The following is a 23,553-nucleotide window of genomic DNA, read 5'->3' on the forward strand; positions in this document are numbered from 1 at the left end:
AATGTAAACTACCAAGTAGCTTGGTAGACAGTAAGACTTTAGGGACTTTCAAATCTAGACTTGATGTTTTTTAGAATTTAGTGGATAGGACTGTCGAGCCTTGTTGGGCTGAATGGCCTGTTCTCATTTAGATTGTTCTAATGATCTAATGTTCTAACCCGTTCCTTGGTTTTGCTGATGTTAAGTTGCAGACAATTCTCTTTGCATCAAGAAACACACTCCTATACTCTGTGTCATCCCCTTTATGAATACATCCCATAAGTGCAGAATCATCTGAGAATTTCTGCATGGGACATGACCTAGAGTTCTGTTTATAGTCTGAGGTGTATAGAGTGAAGAGAAAAGAAGACAGGACTGTTCCTTGTGGTGCTCAAGTGTTCTCACATAGGTATCAGAAACACAGCCATTGAGTCTCACAAACTGCGGTGTGAAAGAATGAATCTTAAGTAAACATTATGTGATAATGGCTAACACGGTACAACACCCTAGTACTACTGTGATACAGTATAAAAACTAAGTACATTAGAACCTCCAGATTTCTAAATATCAGTCTAATGGGGTTACATATTAACACCATAAATAGAAAGGTAATTGAATAATTGTATGTTGTGATAGAAATATGAAGGGATTAAGACAGATGAAAAGCTGAAAAATTTGGCTTAGTTAAAACATTTGTGGTGGAATGCTCAGCCAACCAGACAACACACTCACACATCACGTCTTTCAAGCTGAAATAATGAAAAGGCTTATTCATACAATCTAGAACCAATGCAGTTTGTCAAAATAACTCCTTATAGGACATTCAGACTCATAGACTACTTTATACATGCATAATGGTTCTTTTGAAGCCTCTCAGGATTAAATATATAAGTTTCCTGATTGTAAAGTTTTCAGTAGTTTTCGATAGATAATTTGTTCACAGTCAGTTTTTACATCTGTGGTTTCTTATTTGATGTGCAGTTCATTAAGTTATAATATGCCTGATTCATCCATCCATCCATCCATTTTCCAACCCGCTGAATCCGAACACAGGGTCACGGGGGTCTGCTGGAGCCAATCCCAGCCAACACAGGGCACAAGGCAGGAAACAATCCCAGGCAGGGTGCCAACCCACCGCAGGACACACACAAACACACCCACACACCAAGCACACACTAGGGCCAATTTAGAATCGCCAATCCACCTAACCAGCATGTCTTTGGACTGTGGGAGGAAACCGGAGCGCCCGGAGGAAACCCACGCAGACACGGGGAGAACATGCAAACTCCACGCAGGGAGGACCCGGGAAGCGAACCCGGGTCCCCAGGTCTCCCAACTGCGAGGCAGCAGCGCTACCCACTGCGCCACCGTGCCGCCCTGCCTGATTCATGTAATGTCAAAAAACATTTTTAAAAATATTATCACTAAATTGTTTTATGGAAAATGTATATGTTTATTCACTTTTGGCTTATTGCACATTGTGAAGAATTTATGTGGTTCACATTTATACATTTATACAGCACTATACATGATACAAAAGCCTACGTTATCTGCTGAAACAGGGTTCCCCCTGCTCCTTGCACCATATCAACACGCCAGTAATGGGAATGGGCACTGTAAGGTTTAGATACTGTTACCTGTATGCACGTACTGAATGCCCTGGAAGTAGACTTACAGGAAAAAGAATGCAAGATAGAGAAGGTATAAACTGAGATTAAATGGTAATATTTTCTGTTATGGTAGGGGCAGACATCCTAGAAGACAAAGGGTGGCACATCTATTACCTTAAGTAAGAAAAGTATACAGAAGAAGGTTAGGAGGCAGACATGAGGTTTGTATTGAGAAAACTAGAAGTATATTTCTTTGGTAAACTTGGGTCCAGAAGGATGAGCAAGAGGAAATTACAGACCTTGGAAGTGAGTCTGTTATTTGAACTTCTCTTCGGGAAGAAACTGTAGGATGGTGGCTGCAGCAAGGAGTGGCAGAAAGGATGAAGATATCATGGTTATGTAAGAAAAATACACCGAGGAAGATAAGCACAACATACTAGAGTACTTTTAAACAGTATTTATGAGTTGGACAAGTGGGTAAGCCAAAACATCTGGTAGAGAGAGTGTCAACAGGCAGAAATTATGTAGAGTTCCTTAGCACTATTTCATTCTGAGTCTCAGTCCTACGAAGGTTCCAATGCTGGTATTGTCTTCATTGAACAATTTCTGCTAGTGTTGTTTCAAATATGATAAACCCATACTTGTACTAAAGTTGTTCCAGTTTGTTTTACTTTGTCTGAGCTTTATCCAAAATAGTATACCAAATATACAGGAGCCTCTGGTAAACTGCAAGCTTTTATGAATAGTGTTCAAAGTGACTTTGAAACTTCAACCAATAATGACAGTAAGAAGAAAATAATAAAAACTCAAAAGCTATAAAAACCAGCAAAATAAAAAAAATGTAAACTATAGTAACGCAGATATGCAAATTTCTGGTGCTTTAAGGTATAAATAACACCTCATTTATATTTCTTGCTTGTAGAAAGAAGTCAAACAAAATGACACCTTTTATTGGCTAACTAAAAAGATTACAATATGCAAGCTTTTGAGGCATCTCAGGCCCCTTCTTTAGGCAAGACACACCCTAATACTACTTGCTTGTAGAAGATAATATCTACAATTACGGGAACAAACATTCTCATTCTGGCTGCTGTTTCAGATGCTTAGTAGTTCCTGATGCTGGGAGAATAAGGAATGATTTACTGGCAATAATAAATTGGCATTTTGATTTTTTGTGGAGTTGGACCGATAAAATATTTCTGAGCATGCCACACTATCTGCTAAAGTCCCTTACTGTTGTTCCAGATTCTCATAAGATGAATAGTATCGCTTTCTATAAGTTCTGAAGCTATATTTCCTATTATGGCATAGATTAATATTTTTGTTTTTCCTTTTCCACAGATTCCTAAAATGAAGTCAAGTGTTTTAATTCTACTTTTGCTAATATGTAAGTTTTTCATAATTATTTATAATATGTAGCGGTTTGAAAATAATATAATTTTTTTTCTCCCCAATATTTTTTGCAAGTTTTAAAAACAAGACCAATATTGACAAATATGCAAGTGAAAGAGGTGGAAAGGTCTGTGAGTATTCAGTAGAAGATATAAAAAAATCTGCTATTCTTTATTGAATGATTGTGTGAAGAGTTAAAATACTAATTGGACTTGTTGAAAACAAATGCTGCAACATTATTTATCCTACACTTTAACATAGTGAACATAAACATATTATGTAATATTTTGTATGATTTGGCTGTTTTTTTCTTCATGGATTGGTTTCCCTGTGTTATTGGACTGAGGAATAATAAACAAACGCTTATTGTTCTTTTTCATGATTGCTTCCTTAACTCAATGAATTCCGGCCTGAATGCCACTCTGTGAACCTTAATTTCCCTGTTGATTCAAACTTCAAAAATGTCAGTTGGAAATATTTTAAAGGAAATAATTTTATTTCATTGTAAACTTCTTCAAACAACTGTAATCTTATTGCACTTTATTATGAGGAAACCAGCAGATAGTAAAAAAGAACTGGAGGCAGGATAAAATAGATGGTAACCCATGATTTATTATTGTGTATGTGCGTCTGCAATGTGACTGTATATGTCTGACAGAGTGGAGGCACAAACATAACTGAGACCAAACATAACTCAGTCTGGTGACATTGATGGGGCAATGCCAAGAAAAACAGCAGCAGCAGTGGAAATCAGTTAACACTGATAACTTGCAAAGTCAACATCAAGTCACACACTGTTTAAAATTGAAAACTTGAATTATTTGTAGTGTCAGTTTAATTGGCATGGTCTGGCCAAGCCAGCTAGCAATTCCACTCAAATAGAAGGAAGAAAGCTCTACAGTATGTGTTAAATCTATTGATGTGTTGTAGCCACTAGAGGTGTAGCAGAGCCTGGGTTCAGATCATTCTGACTCCTTTTGGAGTTGCTGATGGAGCTGCTGCTTTCATGCCAGACTTGGGAGTACTTCTGGTGCAAAAATATTACATAAAGGACGCACTTCTGGGACAGGTGTAACTGCCACAAAGCAAGAGAGTTCTTTCCCAGCAGCACCCACTTTCAGCATCCAATGAACTCAACAAGGCTGCCATCCAGGACTATGCAGGCCTGCAGGTATCCAATGTGGTCCACCAGAGGAGCACTGTCATGTAGCATACCTAGCAGTCTCCCTCTGACCTTTCACTATTTCTGTCCCCCAATTTGAAGAGGGGGGCAACACCCTTCCAGGTTTGGACACCCATTCTTGCCTCCCATTCATCTTCTTTTAATCCGGTCTTTGGGCCAATCAAGGAGACATGTGTACAAGCCAAGAGGGGATGTCTGTCTAGCCATTATTTTGTCCTTACATGCCTGCCTACTGGCTGCAGGAGGGAATGCTACTTCTCTTCCTTAGGATGTTATTTCTTCTTCTTGTTTTGTACATAATCATGGCCTCCATACCTGTTAAAGGAACACCTGCCACTTCTGCTGGCAATGATATCAGGTTAGCAATATTATTGTACTCTGTCCAGTTATTTACAGTTCATCTTTAGCTGGTTAAGAAAACCAAAGAAATTAAAAGTTCAGAATTAGAAAAAGGATAAATACTGTACATAGTCATACCCATACATTTAAAAAAAAGATATTGCTATACTTGGAATTTCAGTGTGTGTGTGTGAGGAGAAAATACAGGATTGTGCTTGAAAAACAAAAAGTATTTACAATTACAGATCAGAAAGTTGTTTTGCTGTTAAAAATAATAAACTTAGGCTCTTTCAAATAATATGTTTGATTTATCATGGGGAAAAATATGATGAAAAAGATTTCAAAACCAGATATTTGTGTAACTAATTTCAGATACATCACAGAAAAACATGACACATGGAAAAAAGAATCCAAAAAAACCTGGTGAGTTCATTTTTCAGTTTTTGCTCATAGACTGCAGCCTTACATAATGATTGAATCAAATGTAGAGTATGTTTACCTATATCCATGCATTGCAACCCTTTTTTCACCATATTTTCCTTTGTGGCGGACGGCCGGGTCCCATGCCTGGCCGGGACGCCCCTTCGACATATGTTCTGGGGGAGCAACCATGGGCTGCTCAACACCTCCTCCGGGACGCTTGGTGGCAGCCTCCCTGGCTGACAGTGGTGCCTCAGCCTCCCGTACTGCAGGGCTCCATAGGAGATGGAGTCCTCCACAACCCTGTTGGGATCTGGGTTGGCCGTCAGGGGGCGCGCATGGGTCCCTGAGCTCAGATGGATGAATCTTCAGCCCCACCTGGGAGTGCAACTTGAAACAGGTGATCAAGCACCTGAAGCACTTCTGGGTGGGCCATAAAAGGAGCCAGCGACCACCACTCGGCAGCCAGAGTCGGGTGGAGGAGGACAAGGTTGCCTAGGAGGAGTGGTGGTGCAGAGGAAGAATGTTTTACTTTGGTGTATTGGTGCTTTTGGGACTGTGTTGTGGCTGGAGGACACGGGGAAGATGTGCCCTCCAGCTGAAGAACATAAAAAGTTTATTTATTTTGTACATGTGCCTCCAGTGTGAATCTGTGTCGGGTCGGGTGCATATATAACGCCTTTTTACACCTTGCATTTTTTATTTTTAACATTGGACTTTTAGCAAAAGGATTCCTAAAAATTACCACATCAACTTTATGTGCATTTTGAAATCAACATATAGTCACTGTTTCTTTTTACCCAGGGATTTATACTTTTACTTCTATTGGAAAGAGCTCAAAATCCCTGATCAAATGTCAATATACATAGCTGTGTGACTTCCAACATGTTTCTTTCTCTGCACCTTTTTTGATTTATCATTTTCTAGTTAAAATTATTTTTAATGTGAAATGTCCTTTTTCAATTTATATCTACAGGCGTTTTGGACTTTCTAGACTGAATCATGCATGAAATATACACTGGCCACTCCAAAGGGAAGTGTGAGGAACATATATGCTTTCACCAAGGACGTTATTCAGTTTATAACTAGATAGCCCGGAAATATGAAGCAGCAGAGCTTATAACTGTGTCATTGTGCTGTCCTTATGAGAGACAGCAGAAGATACAGAAGCTCCTTGGTATAATTTGCATAAAAATGCAAATTTAGTGAAATGTTTCATTTCTTTCCAGTCAGGAATGAACCTTGTATGGGCACCAGAATGTTACAAAGTACACACCCAAACTCAAACAAACAAGCACGATGTATTGTCAGATATTTTTGTGTGAAAGGAAAACCACTCACTGAGTTTTTAAATTATAGCAGACTAGCCAACCCGTGGCGTAGCATACGTCGCATAATCAGGCCGCTTTTTTAATGATTTTTAAGCACAGGGAAAAAATGAACATTTGAGAAATCCGTAATTTAATAATGAGTACAAAGCGTGTGTACAAAGGGCAGGGACGTAATCAGAGCGAGTGTATGACCCGCACTTACTGGGAATTCCTCGTTCATGGGGAACAATTGCAAGCCCCAGTTTCCAGCATGAATGGGGTTCAACGGCTTACCCACGCCTCTCTGCGCCGGGTAGACACACGTTGATCCATTCAGTGTAGCACGTGTGCAGTTACCTGATGCAGGAAACTGTATAACATTGAAAGAAGTGTTGTTTCCATGAAATACATTTGAAGCGGTGGCCATGGAAGGCAAATGAACAGTCCACATTTGCAAAATCCGTAACGCTGCTTTCAGTAAGTACAATGCACACGCGTTTAATTTGTTGGCCACGTTTTGCCAGCTGTCTTTTCTGGTTTGGGCTGCTTTTGCAGTGTTACCGCTTGTGCATATTAAATCTTGAAATCCTTCGGGTAACAAATTAACTAACTAACTAACACCCACCCACCCACACACACACACACAACTTGTGTGAAGAAAATGCGCCCATTCTTTCATCATTTTGTTGCAGCCTATCAAAGACTTGCTGATCATGTTTTCTAGACTCAATATACATTGGCTTTTCACTCAGCGTGGGGGCGCGCATTCATTTCGGATTATTAAATCCCGCTAGACTAATCTGCTACATGGCTGCGTTTGAAAAACCGACTTATCCCGGATGAGTTTCACCGGCATTAATGATTAGGAATCCGGTTGGAACAAAACCCTGCAGCCACAGGGGTTCACCAGGATTGAGTTTGGGAAACACTGCTGAACACAGACGAAACCGACTCAGGTGAGGATTTGGGGTGGGCAATGTAGCTGCTCGAGGGGATCAGAAATAAAAGGAAAACAATGTGAAGGCAATGTGTTCCTGTGGTATAGAGGGTCCACAGCTCCCCTTCAAAAGGCCATTTTTAAATAAATAATCATCGCGCTCACAGCGTAGTGAGGGGCGTGGAAGTGTGGCTGAAACGGTTTCCGGGTGGAGTCGTGCTGCGTGTGTTTCTCTCCTGTGCAGTGTGCGAGCGAGTGAGGAGAGAGAGAAAGCCGGTATGTTAGAGTGAGCGAGAGCAGGCTCGAAGGCAATGTATTCCTGTGGTACAGCGGGTCCATAGCTCCCCTTCAAAAGCCCATTTTTAATCAGGCGACTGACAGTAGTGGAGTCAGGCACAGAGAAGGTCAGCTGCTGAGAGAGCGTCTTGACTGTTGCAGGGCCTGCATCGGTGAAGCAGGTGAGACGCTAATGAAACAGAGGCACAGGGCTTATTGGTTTTTAAAGACTGCTTCCTTCATTGTGTTTTAACCTCAGTTTTAAAGGATTGTTTTAAGGATCCCATAGGATACCCCTCGCAAACTGTTTTACACGCTGCATATAGCGATTCACATCCGCGAGAAACATGCCTCTATGAACAGTCAACGTGGCTCAGAGGTGCATGTGGACTCTACCCCAGACGAACATAAATGACGCCGTTTTTTCTGTGTCATCGCGTCCGAGTTGGTAGGCGTGGCTCTGCGAGTTGTCGTCGTATCCAATGGTCTTAGAGTTGGTGGGCGTGGCTGTCTTGCGTGCTTTCCATGGGTGTCTACTTGTCTCTTGCGTGTTTTCCATGGGTGTCTACTTGTCGGCGGTTTAGTGAATTATATATATAGATTGTCTGAGACTAGGTCCTTGGGTATATAACATGAGGAAACATTGCTAAATACTACTCTATTGAGATACTTTCACCTGCAATGCACAGACTTCACATGTATTTTGTATAACAAATCTTGTGTGATGTATTATCATTGGACGAGTGGGCTCACTAGATTCATTATTGGTTGGCCTCTCTTGACCCCTAAGCTTAACACACACATAAAGGAAACAAGCATACATACATTTAAGCACTGGTCATGATTAATGCCTGCACAGCCTGTCACTCCTCTGTACTCCAGACAAGGACTCACTAGGTTTGAGAGACGAGATGGGTGCATGTTACTCCTTCCTGTGATGCTCACAATTGGAGGCATCCCTCCGCAACACCTAATCCTGTAGAAAAGAAACCAGAATCTGCCCATACTAAGTGCCATGTACTACTTTATTCTATCATTAACTAAATATATGCAGATAAAGTATAGAAGTTTATAACAAAGCAATATTTATTAACAAACATAAATAACAGAAAAGTCTAGCTGTAACGCTCTAATAAAAATATATCCGTATTTCAAAGTCAAAAGGCTTCACACCAGTTCAATAAAAAGTGAAAGCAGAAGAGTAGCGTCCATAACGTAGACATCTGTATGAAGGAGAGAGACTTAGTATCTTTAGGTGGCTTAACTTGAGAGTTTCATAAATCTGACTGGTACATGGATATCATCATTCATGATGGTATTTAAATCCCCTCTCTGTTAAGTGTAGTCATCCAACTTTTGAAAAAAAGATTACAACAAAGTTCTCTAGCTTTATAAGACTCTTTGGTTTTTGCTCATGAATGTCCTCAAATTTTGTCTTTTGGTTTGCATATTAGGCTTAGATGCCTCTTTCTTATTGATCTTCTAGTTATGTTCCTTGGTTCGTTTCTCTATATTACACTTTGTCATGCTGTCCCAGTTCCTTTCCTCTTCTCTCTCTCTCTGTCTGCCCTTCAAGTAGTAGAAAACTGAGTGATAGAAATTAAGCAGGGGTATTTGTTGAGTTAGCAGGAAGGTTTTTATAGCAATAGATTCACAACAAACTCAAATCATCATTTGCACATACAGCCTTCAGTGGACTATGCTGTACCAGCTGTTATTTATTGGTGCTTCTGACTTTAGAAAATGCACAAAATACAGGCAAGGCTGTGTGAAATAAGCACAATGGTACCACAGCAGTTTTACATTGTTTACGTGAATAAATTACATTTACTTTGCATAATATGTATTTTTCTTACTAAGCCACATAAGTCAGCCTTAAACTCCTCCTAAATGACACACTGCGCAGAAAATTACCCTGGAGTTAAATTTAACTCTGTCATCTCTCTGTCACCTATGATCATGTACTATGGGTAATGGATTAAAGAATAAGATCACAAGTACAAGTGGCAAAAAATAGGTTTCTTTACAGGTCTCATGGGCTGACACTCCAGAGAAGGGTGAGAAGCTCCTTATTTTGAGAGATCCTCCGAGTAGAGTCACTGCTCCTCTATATCGAGATGAGCCAATTTAGGTTGTTTGAGCATATCGTAAGAGTTGTTTTGGGCACTTTCCAGTGGACATAGCCCCTAATGCAGACTGAGGATATTCTAGAGGGATTATATCTCTTGGCTGGCTTGGGTATGTCTGGGAATTCCCCTGTGGAATAGTGGGTCAGCAGATTAACGATTAGGAGCCCTTTTTAAAAAATGTAGTAATTAAATAGCCCGCCTCAATCTCCATGGGTGTGCATGCTCACTCAGGTGTGAGACGTTCGTGAGGTGATTGAGGCAAGATGCACCTGCATGTGATTGCGCGGTCTGTCTCAATTGCTTCATCGGCTTTCTGTGATGTATGACTGAGGGCACTGCACCCATGAAGGCATATAAGGGAGAGCCGGCATGAGGAAAAAAGAGGCCAAAGGAGGAAGATATAAACAGACTGGCCAGTGAGTGAAAGACAGATGAAGGAGAGACAGGTTAAATGGAAGAAATAGAGAGAAAGAGTGCAGGCGTCTGTGCTGCAGGGAGCAGAAGGCAGGTGGTTGAGAGTGAGGTTCAGGGCTGAGGAAGCCTGAAGCCTAAGAAAGGGCAGTATACTGAGCGATTGCTGGGGAGTAGGAGCAGCCCAATATGTGTCTCTCGCAGACTCTGAGGGATAGGCAGCGGGGGGCGTATGCAGCTCAATGTTGCACCCCAGCAGGACTGCTGAAGGCTGGGCAATGGGGTCCTGATCTAGGATATGAAGGTTGATGGCCCCTATTGGTGGGTGTCTCCTCCTTTTGCGATGTTCGAACAGGATAAGGGGAGGAGTTGTCAGGTTTAAAAGGGCAGCATTCGGAGCTCAAAGTTCTGTGGATTGTCTCTGGCTTTTAACCTCTAATTTTAATGGATATTTATTGGAACTGTTTTTAACCTCCACTTTTGCACCATTTTATGGATTCTTTATTTATTGACTGATGGAGCACTGCAATGTTTTGGACACATTGTTTGGACTGATTTTAATAAAGAACTAATCACTTGGAACCTACCACTTGCTATGTTTGTGTGTTGTGTCCTGATCTGCTGGCTCATGCCTCGGGTATGTTATCAGCAGAAGCGGGTTCAAAAGGCTCCCAAGAGTAACTGGGAGAGTGGAGCTGACCCACAATGTCACATCCCCAAGAATTACTGGATTCTGTATTTGGAGATAGGGAAGTCTGGGCTGACCTGCTTGGCATGCTGACTACGCAACACTCATCAGGAAAAGCAGTTTCAAGCAATGCAATGAGATTAACTTTCTGCAGTCATATTAGCCTTATTAGCTGTCTCATTTAAGGTTGCATACTGCTTGTCTTGTTATTTGTAGTTAAAAAAGCAAAAGCTAAACTCTAAGAACTCAAAACCAATTTGAAAATTTTTCTTTGTAATGTTTTAGGCCAAATTTCAATTGGCCTTTTTCTGACTCACATTGTTCATTTTCTGAATTCTGACCTAATTCTGAAAGGGATTTTTTTTGTCATATTGCTCTGCCACTTAACACAATAAGTTCAGGAAAGCTATAATTTAATCTCCTAATTTAAGAACGTATTCATTCTGTCACTACAGCTTGAAATTTGTGAGGCAGTGGTGTATTTTTGAAAAGCTTTCCTTTGCTAGTCCATCTCTCTCACTTTTCCTACACACAGTCCTGTATCTCACAAAGGCAGAAAACAATACTTAAGTGAATGTGAACTTGAGGTATTACTGACTGAAGTGGAGAATCGCAAAAAAAAAATCTTTTGGATTTTCTGTCTGCAGGAGTCAGAAAAAAAAGAAAAATGAGCAGATAAGTGGAGAGAGTAATAGCAATGTGACAACAGTGCACAGTGTGAATTGATGTAGGCTGTATGTGCAGAACTGCAAGATATTAAGAATATTCTTATTGAAATCGTAAAATAATTTTGCCAAGTAAAGGTCAATATTGCAATACATATCATTCTCTTTACATTCAATGTGCAACACCAAACATCTTTGAATTGCCATTACATTAATGGCGTCCATGTTTCTGCACAGTACTGCACCAGCCATCACAATACAGCGAACCTTTGTGCCACTGTACAGCAGTTTGCCACCCAATGAGGCCAAACATTGCCATCTACCTTTTAATGAACTAATGGTCTGTTCTATCATGATCGTATTTGGGAGTGCCTTTGGGAGACCATCTTCATCAAGTCCTCTCATATGAAGCCTGTAAACAAATAATATTGACTTAAGAACATTTATATTAATAATAATTCATTACATTTATATAGCGCTTTTCTCAGTACTCAAAGCGCTATCCACACAGGGAGGAACCGGGAAGCGAACCCACAATCTTCCACAGTCTCCTTACTGCAAAGCAGCAGCACTACCACTGCGCCACCTGTTATTAGATATAATGCCCAGTGGGGCTGGGCTGTCTTTTGGTCTTGGGGTCCTACAGATTTTGTTTTTTTCTCCAGCATAACTGGAGTTTTTAAAAGTTTTTTTCTGTCCTCCCAGCCATCTGACCTTATCACTAGACTCATCCTTACAGACTTACATCATGACACTGTATATGAGGATGCTACTTTTCCAGTTGATATTTATCTATTTTTAAGATCGTTTAGATTCATTTTTTTTTCTTTGTTTACCACTTAATCTTTAATATTATTGCTTAATCTTATTTGTTCTTCTTTTCTTGTAACTTTCTCTTTGACATCTAGTAAAGTGCTTTGAGGTACATTGTTTTTATAAAAATGCGCTATATAAATAAATGTTTTTGCTGTTGTTGTTTCATTATACAGTATCTCCTCTCTTGTGGTGTACACACTACTACCTAAAATAAATATTTTACAAATTGTCTTTAATGCACTAAATGTAATTGCAATCCTATCAATTAGGCTTATATACCAAAAAATAGAAACACTAAAAGCAGTTTACATTAAGCAAATGCATTAGGCGTTATCACCAACCCTGAAGACAGCTGTAATGATTGAGAGAACACATCAATTATGTGTGATAAATTAGTAAAAGAACATCAGAATGTGACTGATGCATCATTGAAATGTGCGATGAAATGAAATTTTCTGTTACTGCATTGTCCTGCCGCCTGAGGTTGGTAAAATGCTGGCACCAAAAAAGTCTGTGTAGGACTTATGGATGGTAAAACTTTTGTAACTTTAAGCCAGTTTCCATGACAAGTTTGTGTTTTAGAAATCCCAACTTCTCTGTAAGAAAAGGCTTACGAGTGGTTCTGTAAGAAAGTTTTATACACGAGGCCCCAAGGCCTTAGCAAGTGAAATACACTGCCCACCTGCATGATGGGAGAAGTTGAATCCTAACTCAATCAGTATCTGGATCAGCTTTTCTTATCATTGCCTTAAAAACTCTCTTAAGTATTTAAAAGCAGACAAGCAGAGAAATGAGGATAGATGACAGGCAGTATGCCATGCCAGCCATAATGCATACCCTTATAGTATATAAATATGGAAGCTGAATGGAGTATTGCAAGTGTTAATGAACATCTCTTTTTCAAAATATATTCATATCATTAGATTCTGAGTGCCAAATGGGAAAGAAGCATGTGAAATAAGTGGTTCTAAGCAACACACTGCTGCCTTCAAATCTAAAGTCATTACTAAGCATATACCTATTACCCTCCTTCCAATATGCTTCTCTGACCTTCGATGTGCATTTGCTTCCTTTGTGGAAAAGGTAAAGCTTATTAACTAACTGCTGGAAAAAACTGCTGCTTGCTGTGTGTCATCAGTTTTCAAGTAAATGTTTCCATCTCTGAGAGCACTCTGTACCTCTTTATTAATAGGGTGTCAGTCTGTTAATGAGAATAATGGGATTAATAATGGGATAAAAACACGTGCAGAGTCAGTTTTTATTTTTCAGGTCAGTGACCTCAAAGTTGCATATGAATGTCACAGACACCTGTTTTGAGACAATCACCCTGCCTCTGTTGCCTTTATTTTAGCTTCCTTATCTAGATAGTGTAATGGTAACAATCATGACATGGCACAGCACTCCACACAGCCCGCCTATTCACACTTCGGCTAGAGTACTTGTAAAAAGTCTTCTATTGTAGGGGAGCATAATCAGTGACCAAGGTGAATTAATAACCCAAATAATGGAAGAACAACTGGGAGTTGGCCCATTTAAAGGCCAAGGGTTCACTTGAACCGAGACTCAAAGTAAAACGTTTTAAAAGTGAGATCTGCCCTAGGATTCTGTACATAAGAATAAGTATACCTTTCACCTTAAAGTGTTCCATCCTCTGGGAAAGGAATGTAGTGACCTCTGACAGTATCCAAAAGATCTAGGGAAGGATGGTAGGTAATTGTATCCATTTTTTTACTTTCCATGACAAAACCTAATTCAAATATTTAACTTCCCTCAATCTCTATAAATATTGAGCAGGATTAATGTGTAAACCTTCTTTTTACAGTGAGAACAATGGCCACAAGGTGGCACAGGTGTCTTTCCCAATACCAGAAAAAACAAAAATGTTGACCTGGTAGGCAGCACTATAGGTTCTTTGTGGATGGAATAGTTTGAACAATATACACTGAACTCTGTTTGGTGTTTACTGAAGCCCAGTGGAAATGAAACAGTGCTGCCAATACTGTAAGAGTCAAATACCCTCAACACTTAACACAAATGTGTCTCACAGCAAGTTTGCCTTCTCTAGAAATAGAGTGCACATCAAATTAAGAGACTTGGTTTCCTTTCTGAAAGACATTATATAAATTCTCAACACCATGTGGCGTAAGCATGAAAAAGATGTAGCAAATAATTTCCAGTTCCAGAATTGTTAGCACTTCCAATTCTCTACTTCTGTCCATTTGAAGACCTTGGAAAACTGGACTCAATGTTAATGACTTAATCAGTGTCCAAACTTAAATTTGAAGTACTGTACTCAACACCACTTCTGGTGAGGTGTGGCAGGATGTTAGGGCAGAACAATGTAAAAAAAAAAAGGATACATTTTCCCCTTTATTTTCTTATTAATTTGATATCTCAGATGATCTTACTGACACTTTCTCCCTTTCACCTCAACTGGACCTTCCATATAATACATAGTAGAAGTTTCAAATGGAAGATATGCACCAGGATCATAACTGGTATATGATTGCTCCATATTTAAGAAGCCTGACATCCAACTCCTGGACATTTTTTAAGGGTTCCCTCACTAGTGATATCTCTCTATATATAAAATCTAATGTCTGTCTGTCTGTCTGTCCGCTTTTCACAAGAGAACTACTTAATGGAAATAGAACTGTTTTTTTTCTATAATTTGTTTGAACATTCCAATTGATTTTGCGACATCTGTCATCGCGCTAAGTATCACAGTTCTCTTGCAGGGGTGATGTATTCAATTTATTCAAGTTAGAGGCTGCAGGCCAAGGGGAGGGGAAAGCGTGATGTCAGGAATGAGGAACTGGGATTGGCCCTCCCTCACTCACGTGGCAGCATCCATTCGAATCAGTCTACCTCTGGCCACATTTTGGAGTGTACCTTGCCTCCGCTTAGCTAGCGATACCTGTTTGTTTTTTGATTTTTAAAGTTTGTCCTGTTTTACTACTACGCAGGCAGAGCCGCGGGGGACAGCTAGTATTTTATAAAATGATCTTAAAACTGTGTAAAATATCTCAAAATACTTTAAAAAAACAGAAAATATTCAGTGATCTTAATCTGTAGGTAATGCAGTGTAAAATTAAAACTGCGTACTTTTTTATTCACTTATGCAAAACTGATCAATAAGCTCCTTTCCTCTTCTACTAACTGGACTGCCAATACTGATGCTCTGTGATAGAAAGGACAGAGCCGGTTATACTTCCTTAGAAGGCTGGCGTCCTTCAACATCTGCAATAAGATGCTGCAGATGTTCTATCAGACGGTTGTGGCGAGCGCCCTCTTCTACGCGGTGGTGTGCTGGGGAGGCAGCATTAAGAAGAAGGACGCCTCACGCCTGGACAAACTGGTGAGGAAGGCAGGCTCTATTGTTGGCATGGAGCTGGACAGTTGCGACGGGCGCTAAGCAGGCTCCTATCAATTATGGAGAATCCACTGCATCCACTAAACAGTATCATCTCCAGACAGAGGAGCAGCTTCAGCGACAGACTGCTGTCACTGTCCTGCTCCACTGACAGACTGAGGAGATCGTTCCTCCCCCAAACTATGCGACTCTTCAATTCCACCCGGGAAGGTAAACGTTAACATTTAACATTATACAAAGTTATTGTCTGTTTTTTACCTGCATTATTATCAATCTTTAATTTAATATTGTTTATTGTATCAGTAGGCTGCTGCTGGAGAGAGAATGTGAATTTCCCCTTGGGATTAATAAAGTATCTATCTATCTATCTATCTATCTATCTATCTATCTATCTATCTATCTATCTATCTATCTATCTATCTATCTATCTATCTATCTATCTATCTATCTATCTATCTATCTATCTAATTTCCAAATAAGTTATGTGACTTTTTGCTTTCCTTGCTTGTACTTTGTTAATTTTATGGTTATGAAGAGAAGGGAACTAGTCAGCAGTCTATGCACTCCCTCCTTTAACTTATCTTTTGCTAAACTGAGCCCCAGATGGCAAGATGACCAGTCCTGCAAGTTGGTTAGTCCAGGCTAAGTTTAGACATGTGTTACAATGCCCACAGAGATATAAAAGTCAGATGACATATGGTACTGCTGGCAGGTGTTTTGTTCTCATGTTTTTGCAGGCCAAGTGACAGTAATCTGACATATACAGTATCAGTATTGGTCAATTGGATGGGGCAGATTACCATTTATGTCCCACCTCCAGGAATTCAAAACACTTCTCATGCAGCCTGGCAGGAATCAGGCCAAGAGCACTGCTAAAGTTATGCTGCCACCCAGCATTCTCAGAGAAAATATTACCACGACAAGCTGCCCTCCTGTACCAATCCTTCACGGCATATACAGACTTTCCCAGCTTGGATGCCAGACTATCCATATCCTTTTCTACACCATATTAGGACCTTTTTTCAAATCTTTCCAAATCAGGCGCTTCATTAATTAAACCTTATGGGATTTGTTAATCATTCATGCTAAATAAGGAGTCACAAGACACGTGTTGTTTTTTAACGGAATGATTAACTGTCAAACATTACTTTTCTTCCTCCTGCTTGTTTTAAATTAAATGATGGAATGGAATTTGAAAATAAAAGGAATAATTATCTGGCAATACTATAATATTAAGAATTTCAAAACGTGTTGATGGGTGGCCCAGTGTAGAAGTAACAAGGTCTAGGAGTGTTGGAATGTTTTCATTAATTCAATGTTGTGCAATAATGCTTAAATATTTGATTTATTTCATGTAATTTAATAGATCTTTATCCAACTGTTATATTAACATCATATTAAAACTGCATGACTTGGTTATTTTTACATTTATTTATTATTAACCTTAATGTCTTTATGTATTTATTTATATATTTGTTGAAAAGAATATACTATATTTGTGAAATAATTTATTTTTAGTCTTGAGTAGTGTCAGGAACATAATAATAATAATAATAATAATAACAATAATGTAAGCTTTTTCACTTTTCTCTCAGGGCTGGAGTTTGTCTTCTTCACATCATCTAACAAGATTTACAAAGGGAGTATCTCTGCAGTTGATAATGGTAAATTTATATTTAATACTTGCATAAGGTAATTGCAAATTTAGTAGGAAAAAACTTTGCAGTATATGTGGTGTGGAACTTGGCCCGGACACAGACAGGCAGACATGGTTTAAAGCATCCAACACACGTTTATTTTACAAATACTATTTACAAGTAGTGTCACACACAACCCCAAACTGCCCCAAAGTCCAGGCCTCACAATGCCATCGAATGGAGGGAGGCGGCCCTTTTATACACATGTGTATAAACAGACGTGCTCCAGGTGCCTCCCGATTAGCTTCCGCTGGTCCTTCCTGGTGTGGCGGAAGTACTGAGGGTCAGGGCTCCACAGGCATTGGGGTGCCCCCTGGCAGTGACCACGGGCCCCTATAAGGTTGAGCTTCTAAGCTCTGTTCCCGTGGTCCTCAAAACCACCAGGGCAGTCGCCCCCTCACTCTGGGTGTCCCTGGTCTTCTTTCTCCTAGCACTTCCGGGTGTGGCGGAAGTGCTGAGGGCCAGGGCTCCACAGGCATTGGGGTGCCCCCTGGCAGTGACCACGGGCCCCTATAAGGTTGAGCTTCTAAGCTCTGTTCCCGTGGTCCCCAAAACCACCAGGGCAGTCGCCCCCTCATATGGTTTGGAGGAGGTGTAAGCCCTCCTCCAGTACTTCTGGGCGTCCCAGCTGGGTACCACCCCCAGCTGCTTGCCACAGTGTGAAGTAGGTCTTACCAGAGGAGAACATATTGTCTATGTTCCATTTAAAATACAAGTTTCATACATTCAATACAACCCAAACTTCATGTGCTTCTTTCACAGTATGGTCATACGATGCAGTGTGTTAGACACACGCCAATAGGGTACCTGTAACAGCAATTAAATATGAAATTAAATTGCATAATAAAAACAGTTTTATTCATTCAAAATCACATTAGATTATTTTGGTTTTAGCACATTAAAACTGATGCTATGCCACTATTACCATTATACTAATATCAACAATAGGGTGGTAAAAGTGTACGCTAAATGTTAGTGAAACATTATTAGTTCTACTTCTACTTTTACTTGGGAGAATTAATACCATTAAAATAAATATCTTCAGAGAATTTATGTGTCTTTTTAGAATATTCTTACATATTAATAACTTCTTTAAGAAAATGGACCCAATTGTAACTTTGTTTACTCATCCATCCATCCATCATCCAACCCACTATATCCTAACTACAGGGTCACGGGGGTCTGCTGTAGCCAATCCCAGCCAACACAGGGCTAAAGGCAGGAAACAAACCCCAGGCAGGGCACCAGCCCACCGCAGGGCACACACACCCACACACTGGGGACAATTTAGGATCTCCAGTGCACCTAACCTGCATGTCTTTGGACTGTGAGAGGAAACCGGAGCACCTGAAGGAAACCCATGCAGACACAAAGGAGAACATGCAAACTCCAAGCAGGGAGGACCCTGGAAGCGAACCCAGGTCTCCTAACTGTGAGGCAGCAGAGCTACTACTGCGCCACCCCAACTTTGTTTACTTGGAACACAAAAAACGGAGGTTCTTCAGAGATTTATAGCAGAGGGGAACATGATGCTATTTAATTTGTATTATGAGAATGTGGAAAAATCTAGAAAGAAATTAAACCCTGCCTACTGGATTAGCTCTAACTCAGCACCTGCTGAAATCCAGGGGTTCAACACTTCATCAGAATATAATACTAAAGGAAAACACATATCACTGCTTAGATGTTACTGTCAATTGCGCCCTTTCAAAGTTATCATTTATTTCCATTATACTTAAAATACACAACAACCTTTCATCATTACATTTTATTTGCCAGAAGTAAATTAGAGAATTTGCTAAAAGGAACCTGCCAGCTTTTTTAACCTTCTCTTTGGAAAATAGAATATCTACCAGTGATAGGTAGTATCTCCAAACTTTACTATATTTTTTCATAACAGTGCATGCCTAGATAATCTGAAGCATCAACTGGAACAGAAACTTTTAAATTACAATTTCAAACAAAGAGTGAATGCCAATAATCAATAAAATACACTTCTCATGAATTTGTGGAATGCATGGTTTAATTCAGAGATGTACATTGCACACATATTTACCAAGCTCTCATCTTTGTAACACATCATGAACGGAGTATTGAAACAGAACATTTTAAGAGCAGATAACTTTCCTGTTAACAGCCTCCTTTATTTAGTTTTTACAACATATGTACAGACATGCATAGAAAAAGTCCTGTCTTCAAAAAAATAACCCACTCTGGAATAGAGGGAAAAAGATTATGAAAGCTCTGTGAGGAATGGTGTGCTCTGTGTAAATGAGATATGGCCAAACAAGGTAAAGCATATAGCTTCCCACAGCAGCACAGGCTCAGCCACAATCCTGCCTCTTTTTCCACTGTCACATTTGGTTTTAGTTTTCTTTCTTTTTAACCTCCAAACTCGTCATTCCTTTTTTTACTTGATCTGTTTCTTGTCTGGCTCTCTCACTCTGTCCTACTATGGCTCCTTTTATTGCTAAGCAGGCGTAGATGGTATTGCAAATCCCAGAATGCTAATGAGGACACTGGATGAACTTTGCTCATCTGCACATGCAACAAGATCCAGCCAACCTCCCCATCAACACCCCAGGGGCACTTGTTCATGGTACTGCATGCACCTATGCTAGCTCCCTGGGAATGAGTTCTTTCGTAATTGTGGTGTGTTACATAACCAAAAATCTATACAGATATAACATAAAAGGTGAAACCCCTCCCTAGTGATACGGCGGTAAGAAATCATGCAGGAGCTGCATATCAGACGGATGTAGCCAATGACAAAACCTGGTCCAGGAGTTGGGCCCTGAGGCGCAGAGTCTGTCGGTGTTGTCAGTGCATTGGAAGGCATTTTCAGGAACAGATGACAGTATCTCCCATCCATTTGTTGACCTCAAAGGTCTACCGGGCAATGTTCCAAGGCTTTATACTCTTTCTTCACGTTCAGGGCCCCCCATAGGCGAACATGCAATCCAAACAAGGCAACAGTGCTTAAACAAGGATACAGTTCCTTGCTAACTTAACAGATAGAAATAGTACACAGCATCTCATAGTCTGACTGCACGCTTCCCAGTTGTTCCAATCTGTCTTATGTCAAACTGTTTTCCTAGCAGTTTTATGTGAACCCCTGTGCTTAATCTGGCTATGTGTCAGCTGTGCATGTGAGCAGAAAAAAGCAGATTTTATAAGACAGATTTGCACAGAGCACAATGACATATTGAACTTATGCTTATATATGCCCACCCGAAGCCTGTGTGTAATGTTTTTTAACTAATACCTGTAGACAGCCACACACTCCTAATGTATGTCATCACATTTCCACACTTTTTTTTTGTACTTTGGACTTCATTATTATTGTGGAAATACTGTTATGATTATGAAGTTTCCATTCCTTCATTTTGTGCATTTTTTTAAAAAGAACTCAATATGATTTTTATGTTTCACAAGCAGCCATATTGTTTGAGGTCACTCAAACTTATGTAATGGACAGCTGGGATTCTTACCTGGCCAGAACGCCTCCATAACGGAAAGACTGGAGCAAGGAGCTTGCATGGGGCAATAAATCCCCCAGGATGACAGAGGGCAGCCCCCCTGGCTTGCTGCAGTGCCACAGGTTTGGAGCATGGAAGCTCAACCCTGCAGGGGCCTGTGGCCACTGCCAGGGGTCGCATGGAGAATGGCTGAGCCCTCATATGCAGGGCTGTCACCACACCCAGAAGTGCAGATTGAAGGAGATTGTGGAACACTTGGAGCTCTTCTGAGTACTCTATAAAAGGGGCTGCATTACTCCATTCAGGGAGCCAGAGTCAGGAGGAAGAGGGACGAAGCTTGCCTGTGGAGGAGTGGAGGTGGAAGGACAGATAGAGAAGAGAGAAAAGTGCAACATTGTATATTGTGCTTCTGTACTGTGCTGCTGAGGGGAACAACTGGGGAAGAGTTTCCCCATCTAAATAAACGTGTGTTGCTGCCCTTGTGTCTGTGTCTGTCATGTCAGGTGTTTGGGGAGCTGTGTGCCCCCTGGTGGCCCACACATGTCAAGTGACACTTGGGTCGTGTTATGTATTATACCAGTGTACTTTACCTAGAAAACTTTGGAGGCACAATACCTTCAGTGTCCATGTTTCCGGATATTCTACAAAATCCTGTTGTGCATTATTTATTTCAAAATCATTTTAGGGAGATAGGATTTTTTGTGCGTTTATTTTTGACTTTACTTTTTCATTTATGTATTGGGCTTTGGTGATTAATATTCTTTTGACTTATTAGCTTTTGGACCCCTGCTTTGTTGTTTGACACCTTGCTGACTCTAACATTTCCCAATCCGTGTGAGACATTAACCTTCTCAGTCACTGTCCTTACAGAGTCAGAACAAATTGTGAACAATATCATCGGGCACCTGCATCACTGAGTCACATGATTTGGGAGTATTCTACAATTAGACTTTATTCAAATACAATTTTCACATATTAATTAGACAGGCTGATGTCTTGTATCCACCTAGGCTTTGTCTTTCTTGTGCTTATTTTATATTTTGATCACTTTTAATTTTGTTGCATCTTAGTTAATTATTAAATAGCTGTAGTTTTTGTTCTATTAGATTACTGGATTGAGAATTTTTGTTCAGTGTATTAATTCATGCACTTTTTGCATCATTGTTGAAAATCTGGAATTTTAGGTAATGACTCGTGTAATTGTGTTTTTCCAAATTTACCAAAGTTCATCAGCTCTAGCATAAAGATGGGATTCAGCAAAAGCCTGACGTGCTGAAATGATTCCACAGACGAAATATCTTCATTTTTAAAAATTTTAGTTAAAATTCAAAGTAAAACAGTTCACACAAAAAATAAAATTGCCAATAAAGGAAAAGTTCTTGTTAAGGAAAGTTCTGTTCAAGCTTAAATCTTGTTACAGTTCAAATTGTTACAGATCACTTCAAAATGTTTCTGAACCATTTCAAAACAGTCACAAAACTGTATGGTTATCACATTTCTATGCTGAAAATGGGTCTTTTAAGCCCCTATGTACTGGGACCTATTCTAAACAACAACTGACACAATTAACACATTATATCTCAGTTATAGCAAGAAAGTTCTATCTCTTACTAACTTATTGGGGGAAAAGACTATACCATTGACTATGAAAGAAATTTACAGTATATTCTATTCAAATTAAGCAAACACTAATATGCGTTTAACTCAAAGCTTTAATTTTCTAAGATTGGCTCTTATAACTCGTTTGTTTTGGTATTTAACAAAATACTCCACCCAAAAACAGCCCATCATTTCTGTGGTTTCCAACTGAACCAACCACAGATCGAAAATTCTCCAAAAAAAAAAAACATTTCTGAAAACCAAAACTTGAATTTGCAGTGTGTCAAGCACTACACTGTATCCACGCAAATGAAGAGATGTGTAGGCATTCCCTGCCGTAGCCTCCTGTCTACCTGAAAGGATAACAACATATCTACAGCTACTGTAACATTTCTTTGATGTTGTAAACAAAAAGAAGAGACAGCTTCTTATAACAATGTTTCTAACTAAAGCATTGTCAATTTTGTGGCCTCGACTCTCAATATTTGAAGATCTTTAGACTTAACCCTCCTCAAATCCTGCCATTAGAATTGTAGCAACTTCAAGGTCTGGACTTGTTAGAGACAAGTGACGGGAATACCTGGAGAAGCGGTCTTTCAAGCAGGTAAATTGGGAGGGCACAGACACAGCAGTTATCTAGCAATTTGATGATTATTCCAGGCTGCTACAGCCCATGGGGTTGGACACTTGGCTTCTGGCTAGACTTGGTTTTGGACCCTGGGCTTGGGTTTAATCACAGAGAGCTGAAGGAACAGAGTTACAAAAGAACTAAGTAGCTAGGAGTCTGGCACTGCACTGAAAAAGCCTGACTGTCTTTTTTAGGTCAATTCACTAGTAATCAGCTTAAAGAGGCTAATTCCATTCCTCCATCTTTCACACCCCCTGGGTTATTACAGTATTATTAAGAGTCCTGCAAAGTGTCAAGGTCTGCAATCAGTGTGTTGATGCAGTATGTGTATGAAAGAGACATATTTTCTAAACATACTTGTTACAGCTACTTTAATTTTTTTTTGAATTTCTAGAAGATGTCAGGTTGTAAGCTTATGATTAGGAGTTAGTAGTTTGAGAGTAATTGTGAGGCAGATGGACAGACCTTAGCATTTTTATATATATACAGTACATTACAGGATGCCGTGTTGGTTACATTGTTACATAGAGCTGCCCAATCAAGAGTACTAAAATACCTGAACTACCTCAACTTCTACATTCTAATGAGAACAGGAGTTAGAAACATATCAGTCCACACAGTG

The 23,553-nt window shown here is 39.9% G+C and overlaps 1 protein-coding gene across 6 annotated transcripts in view; it reads left to right on the forward strand.

Annotated features, from left to right (window-relative positions):
* LOC114651415 (macrophage mannose receptor 1-like) overlaps positions 1-23,553 on the forward strand; it is a 425,221-nt gene that overhangs the window by 116,280 nt on the left and 285,388 nt on the right. The window contains exon 3 of one of the 6 annotated variants that reach the window (XM_028801309.2): positions 17,124-17,192. The exons of the other annotated variants lie outside the window; for them this stretch is intronic. Coding sequence (XP_028657142.1) covers positions 17,124-17,192 — 69 coding nt within the window. The remainder of the gene's footprint in view (positions 1-17,123; positions 17,193-23,553) is intronic. 6 annotated transcript variants of the gene reach the window in all.

The sequence above is a fragment of the Erpetoichthys calabaricus genome, chromosome 1 (assembly GCF_900747795.2).
Source record: "Erpetoichthys calabaricus chromosome 1, fErpCal1.3, whole genome shotgun sequence".
Taxonomy (NCBI): Eukaryota; Metazoa; Chordata; class Cladistia; order Polypteriformes; family Polypteridae; genus Erpetoichthys; species Erpetoichthys calabaricus.